This window comes from Arachis ipaensis, chromosome B08 (assembly GCF_000816755.2).
Source record: "Arachis ipaensis cultivar K30076 chromosome B08, Araip1.1, whole genome shotgun sequence".
In the NCBI taxonomy this organism is placed as follows: domain Eukaryota; kingdom Viridiplantae; phylum Streptophyta; class Magnoliopsida; order Fabales; family Fabaceae; genus Arachis; species Arachis ipaensis.
The window spans coordinates 102,558,137-102,564,826 of record NC_029792.2 but is presented as its reverse complement, the minus strand read 5'-3'; the positions used below and the strand labels follow the sequence as shown (position 1 = coordinate 102,564,826).

General features: G+C 36.5%; 1 protein-coding gene across 4 annotated transcripts; it reads left to right on the top strand.

Annotated features, from left to right (window-relative positions):
- Positions 524 to 3,132, top strand: LOC107611992 (brassinosteroid LRR receptor kinase BRI1-like). Of its 4 annotated transcripts, XR_002352770.1 has the most exons (9): positions 524 to 1,022; positions 1,142 to 1,221; positions 1,457 to 1,525; positions 1,601 to 1,658; positions 2,076 to 2,147; positions 2,246 to 2,317; positions 2,357 to 2,358; positions 2,424 to 2,440; positions 2,999 to 3,132. XR_002352770.1 is itself a non-coding variant. In XM_021109634.1 (5 exons), the coding sequence occupies exons 2-5, from the start codon at positions 1,142 to 1,144 to the stop codon at positions 2,292 to 2,294; spliced, it is 270 nt and encodes an 89-aa protein (XP_020965293.1). In that variant the 5' UTR covers positions 524 to 1,022; the 3' UTR covers positions 2,295 to 3,132. The 4 variants fall into 4 exon arrangements, 1 of the variants encoding a protein (XP_020965293.1); XR_002352769.1 differs by having other exon boundaries at positions 2,424 to 3,132; XR_002352768.1 differs by having other exon boundaries at positions 2,246 to 3,132.

The window sequence follows — 6,690 nt, the reverse complement described above, 5'->3', positions numbered from 1 at the left end:
CTACTAATTGCGATCGGAGCGTTGTGTGTCGACAGTCTATTGGAGACGGATGATGCACTACAAGAAAAAATGGCCTATGGCCACGCTTTTTTTTGCTACGCTTTAAAAGCGTGGCCAAAAGTGATCAATGGCCACGATTTTTTTAGGGTGGCAATTAAATAGAGATTTGGCTACATTTTTTCTTGCGACGCTTTAAAAGCGTGGCGAAAGGGGTCAACGGCCACGCTTTTATGAGGGTGGCAACTGATTCGAGATTTGGCCACGCTTTTTTTTGCCACGCTTAAAAAGCGTAGCTATAGAGAGAAACAGACGCGCTTTCAAAACGTGGCGACAGGGTTTTGTTATTAGGGCGTTTTAAAAATGTGGCCGTTTCTTAATACTATTTTGGCACGCTTCAAAAGCGTGGCCAAAAACTTTCAAAAAGAGAAAATTACAAAGTCGTCCCTGCTTTGAAATTCTAAGTTACAATTTACACATTACTTTTCCAGACTTAAGTCTTTCTCCTTCTTATAATTGCCCTAGCTCAATTCAGAAAGCCCTCCAGGAAGATGAACACCGTCTTCATTGTGCCTCACGAAGGAGATTAAGCCTAGCTAACCCTAACCATCTCTTCATTGTGCCTCACCGTACCCTAACCCTCTCTTCATTGTGCCTCACGAAGAACCCCATATCGAAGAACCCCTAACAGCACTCTGCGAAGAATGTCGCCAGTCGACGGCACTCGCAATGCCTCCATCGAAGAACCCCTAACCCTCCTTTGAGTTTCTTCTCTCTTCTCTCGCCACTCTCACCCTCAAGCTCACTGAGTCTCACCTCTCTCATGGCTGGTCTCGCCGTCGACCTCTCTATCTCTCCGGTATATTGCTTCTCTCGCAGGCGTTTCAGACTCAAGGTCGTCGCGCTCTGTCACCATCGCTGCTCTGTCGCAAGCAAATCGATGGAATTCGACCCGATCCCAATCGGTTCCTACTCCAAAGAGAACCAGATCATCTACTAGCAGTTGTTCAATTACGCCAATTCAGGTATGCCAAGTTTTCAATTATTTTAGTTTATTTAATTTTTATCTTTTGGTGTTGCTAATTGTGGTGATGTTCGTGTTCAAAAATCAATGAATTTGTACTGTGCTTTTTCTCTATTTCAGATGGCGATGGCCGCATTACGGGGAGTGATGCCACCAAGTTTTTCGCCATGTCCAATTTGTCTCGCCAGGATCTTAAGCAGGTTTTGTATTTTTTGTTTTTCATTGCAATTATTGATTCTAATTATAGTGGTTAGTTTTAGCTTTATATTTGATTAGTTTTGAACTCTCTAGCTTCTGATTATATAGATACTGGCTGGCTATGACTGGTTGAGTTGTTTGTAGGAGTTGCGCTTAGCTGATATGTATCACAGTTGATTTCTTCTTAAGTTTTAACTGAATTGTTTATTTATGTGCTCTGATTTGCCAAAATTGAAGGTGTGGGCTATCGCTAATTCAAAGCGACAAGGATATCTTGGTTTTGCAAAGTTCATCATTGCTATGCAGGTGAATTCATGTTATTTTTTAGTTGGAGTGTGATGTTGAACTCTTTCTAGAGTGCTTACGTGTTTCGAAATGTAGCTAATTTCTTTGGCACAATCCGACCAACCAATAACACAAGATCTTCTTTCTAGTGGTGGTGAGTTTTTGTACTTCTATATTTGTTTGTCGTTATTTGGTTTGAATATATATATTTTTTAGTAGTTGAAGACTTCATGATAGCAATTCTTGTTGCTGTCGGCATATGTTGATTGTGAACTTCTATTTTTCAGTTGAGCTGAAAAACTTGAAATGGTTTTGAGTTTTCGGATCATGAAGTTCTAGTTTGGCATTTAGGGTTTATGTTTGTAAGAGTCAAGCAGCATAATTATTTGTTTATTGACTGATTTTTCAAAATTTTAACTCATTTGCCTTTGATTTGGTTACTTTGCAACAATTTGGATAATCATTGATGCAAAATTCATTTCCAAGTTCACTAATTGCTTTAAGTTGCTTGCGTTTTTATAGAAACCTAAAGTGTTGAATTTATCTATTTCAAACTTAAACTTTTCTATAGGCATTTTACTTCCAACCATTTTTCTAGGAATCTACCTGCTACATTTGCAAATCTCACTAAATTGAATCACGTGTAAGTAATTTGTTTCACTTATTCCATTTACTTCTCTAAATTGTTGTTGGATAACAACAATGTAATGCTTCTGTGTTCCTTTCTCTCTTATACTGCAGTCAACTAGGCAATAATCAATTTTCTGGAACTATACCAAATTTTATTTAGAGATGGACAACTCTTCAGAGACTGTGAATCTTTACCTTATTCCCTGAAATTTAAACTTTTAGCTGTTTCTTTTTGAAATACATTTTAGTTATAATTGGCTGACCAGAGAATTGTTCTTAATTGTTCCAGGGTGGTGCAAGGGAATGGTATGAATTTTTTTATTCAGAAATTAATGCTACTCATAATTCTTGCTTCTTTTTTATTTGATGAAGTGCATGCATCAACATTCTTCTCAGTTCAGTCTTTTGATTATAATATAGGGATTTAAAATATCTTAAGTTGACTTTTTGAAACCATTTCTTTTCTCTCTTAAATAATACTTGCTTTGGACATAACTTCTTTTTCAGAGACATCAGTTTTAACAAATTAAGTGGAATCATTCTAAGCTCCTTCAGTCACCTATTGAACATGAACATACTGTAAGAAATATTTTCTAACTTTTTATTTTTTATTTACATGAAATGAGGACTGAGGGAAACCATTTCTTGCCTTCATTATTAGAAAATTGGAAATTGAATGCCATTGACACTGATAGAGAACCAATGGCAGGATTAAAATGCAGATATACTTGGTTTCGTTCTCAATTAAACATGCTGCTTATGATAATTTGAGTTGCAGCCTGAAGCTTTGGTATGTACTTATTATTTATGATTTCTGTTCTTATACCTTGCTTTTTTTCCTTTTATTTGTTGGGCTTGATTCAGAGAAAAAAAAGACGAGCCTGCCCTGGCTTCTGCTGCTTGATGCTAGCCTTGCTTGCCATGATGCATCAAAATCCAGCTATAAGTTCTATGATAATTTCATTGGCTGGTTTACCTTTTGATTTTTGGAAGTTTTGTTACTTAATGCATTGATGTTGACTCAATGATGGGTTTTGAATTTTCATTTATGCATTATGTATCCCTCCTCCCCCTTTTAAATTAGTGTGTGGTCATTTATTTTTATAATGAATATGTAAATATCGTTTCTTTTTACATAATTTGCAATTTAGTTTTTAATCGGACTTTTTCTTTGATTAGTTGAACGGTGAGCTCTTTCCGACTGTAGTAAGTCATTGTTCTTTCCAAGCTAATGTTGGTCATGGCAGCTGAGTTTCTTTAGATGATGATTTGCCAACTTAGTCTATTTAATTACATTTTTTGTAGGTGTTCTTTGTTGGGAATAACTGAATCTTATCTTCTTTGAGTGTAATTTTTAACTGTTAGATAGAGAAATGCACTTACTGACTGCAGGTTTCCAATACTATAATGATTTTATGATAGTATAACCTTGGTTGCTATTCTTGATTCTTGATTTTTGTTATGATTTTTTAATGCTTCTATTTTTTTCTACTCTGTACTTGAGCTGATTCTGTTCTTAATTTTTGGTTCTTGATTTTTAACTGCATCTATTTTTCATTGCTCAATTTTGTTCTTGTATTTTGTTTGCATCTATTTTTCACTGCCAGTTTCTAAAGGCCTTGGAGAAGAAGATCTTGAAGAGGACAGAATTGGAAAGATTGGAACAAATTGTGGGATCGTACCTTCAACAGTGAAACCTGCACAGCTTAAACATTTATGGAAGGCACCTGCACAGCTTCAGGGTATGGCAAATATTTTCATTGATTTTTTTACATTATATTAGGGAAGATAATTTTAGTGTTATTTTCTAGAAGTTTGATTAGTTTAAAATCATATGCATCTTTTTAAACCTTAAAATCATATGTCTATCTGATTGCCTATTTCAATTGCGGTCATATTTTGAAAGGAAACTATTTTACAATAGTTTGCTTTGCTGTTTTCTTGCTCAAGGGAGAAAAAGTGTGGAGTTTCCTTCTTGGCTCACTCAGTTATTTGATGAGGTTAGAAGCTATGGATTATTCATTCTTTGTTTCTTTCAACTTTAATTTGTTGCTGAAGTTCAGTGGATTCATATCTATTAAGCATAGTTCTAACAAGTGAGGAACTTTTCCTCCCTTATTTTTGTCTATTTCTGGCATCTGCTTTGGTGTTTTGAATTTTTCTTTCTTTCATTTGTCATATTTACCATATCATTGTTATGATTCTTTGTAGGTTCAGACGGATTATTCATCTCCATTCAAATGTTCAAATGCATCAATTACAGATGCTGCAACAGTCTCAAGTTTTGTCGATGCAGACTTATTATCAAAACCAGCTCCAAGAGTTTCTGATGAGCGGATAATTTATACGCTTTTTGGCATTGATTTTAGGTAGTTTTTAGTATGTTTTAGTTACTTTTTATTATATTTTTATTAGTTTTTATGCAAAAATCACATTTCTAGACTTTACTATAAGTTTATGTATTTTTCTGTAATTTCAGGTATTTTCTGGCTAAAATTGAGGGACCTGAGCAAAAATCTGATTCAGAGGTTGAGAAAGGACTGCAGATGCTGCTGGATTTTGACCTCCCTGAACTCAAACGCGTTTTTCTGGAGCTACAGAAGTCCAATTGGTGCGTTCGCAATTGGGCTAGAAAGCTAACATCTTGGGCTTTCCAGCAATGTATAATATTTTATACTTTTTCCGAGATTTGATGGCCCAAACTGGCGTTCAACGCCAGCCAGAGACCCTTTTTGGCGTAAAACGCCGGAACTGGCACCAGAACTGGAGTTAAACGGCCAAACTGGCATCCAAGCTGGCATTTAACTCTAGAAAAGGCCTATGCACGTGTAAAGCTCAATGCTCAGCCCAAGCACACACCAAGTGGGCCCCAGAAGTGGATTTCTGCACTATCTGCACTTAGTTACTTATTTTCCTTAATCCTTAGTAACTAGTTTAGTATAAATAGCACTTTTTACTATTGTAATCAGATCTTATGCCATTTTTCACATTGGGAGGCTGGCCACACAGCCATGCCAAGACATTTTTCTCCTATGTATTTTCTACGGTGGAGTTTCTACACCTCATAGATTAAGGTGCGTAGCTCTGCTGTTCTTCATGAATTAATGAAAGTACTATTGTTTCTCTTTCAATTCATGCATGTCTCTTCTCCAAGATATACTCTCGTTCTTAATTCAATTAAGTCAGAATGAAGGGGTGACCCGTGACAATCACCTACTAGCTTCATTACTCGCTTAGCGAAGATCCGCGTTCCTGACAACCACAAGCGGTCTACATTATGTTCAACGTAGTCATTGGACGACAGCTGGAGTATAATTTCTTAGGCCTCTGGTTCGTGACTTTGACTTGCATCTCCTGACAATAGAGCAGTCGAACTCACAGAGGTCAAAACCTTCGTGGTAAAGGCTAGAACAAACGAGCTTCAAACTCACGAATGTTGGGCGCAGTGATAATGTGCAAAAGGATAGAGAGATCTTATTCTGACAAAAGTGAGAACCGACAGATGATTAGCCGTGCGGTAGCTGTGCCTGGTATTTTTCATCCGAGACGAGAGATCCGACAGATGATTAGCCGTACAAAAGCCGTGCCTGGACCATTTTCACTGAGAAGACAGATGGTAGCCATTGACAACAGTGATCCACCAACATACAGCTTGCCATGGAAGGGAGCACGCATGATTGGATGAAGACAATAGGAAAGCAGAGGTTCAGGAGCAACAAAGCATCTCCAAACGCTTATCTGAAATTCTCACCAATGAATTACATAAGTATCTTTATTTTAATTTACGTTTTATTTATCTTTCAAGTATCAAAACTCATAACCAATTGAATCCGCCTGACTAAGATTTACAGGATGACCATAGCTTGCTTCAAGCCGGCAATCTCCGTGGGATTGATCCTTACTCGCGTAAGGTTTTATTACTTGGACGACCCAGTGCACTTGCTGGTTAGTTGTACCGGAGTTGTGAAAAGTGTGATCACAATTCCGTGCATCAAGTTTTTGGCGCCGTTGCCGGGGATTGTTCGAGTTTGGACAACTGACGGTTCATTTTGTTGCTTAGATTAGGTAACCTTCTTTCTTGTTTCAACTTTTATTTTCTTTTCAAAAAGTTTTTAAAAATATTTCAAAAAAAAAAGAAAAAAAAGTTTTCGAAAAAAATATTCTTCAAAAATTTTAAGAATGAATTCCACCTTAAAGCTCCATGATGATATGTTGAAGCTTGGCTGGCTATTAAGCCATGTCTAATTCTTTTGGACCAAAGCTTCCACTTATCATTGCAGCTATTAGAGGAGCCTTTGGATTCTCATTTATAATTCTGTGCTAAAGCTTGGCTGGCCATTTGGCCATGTCTAATTCTTTTGGACCGAAGCTGTAGACTAACATTGCATGAATCCTGGAATTCTTATTAAAAATTTTGAATTTCTTTATTTTCTTTTTCCAAAATAATTTCGAAAAAAAATACAAAAACTTTAATAAAATCATAAAAACCAAAAAATTTTTTTGTGTTTCTTGTTTAAGTCTTGTGTCAAATTTTAAGTTTGGTGTCAACTGCATTT

Coding starts and splice junctions, on each gene's coding strand:
- LOC107611992 (XM_021109634.1), top strand. CDS start 1,142: ATGGCGATGGCCGCATTACGGGGAGTGATGCCACCAAGTTTTTCGCCA. Junction 1,222..1,456: donor CTCGCCAGGATCTTAAGCAG/GTTTTGTATTTT, acceptor CCAAAATTGAAG/GTGTGGGCTATCGCTAATTC. Junction 2,148..2,245: donor CTCACTAAATTGAATCACGT/GTAAGTAATTTG, acceptor CTTATACTGCAG/TCAACTAGGCAATAATCAAT.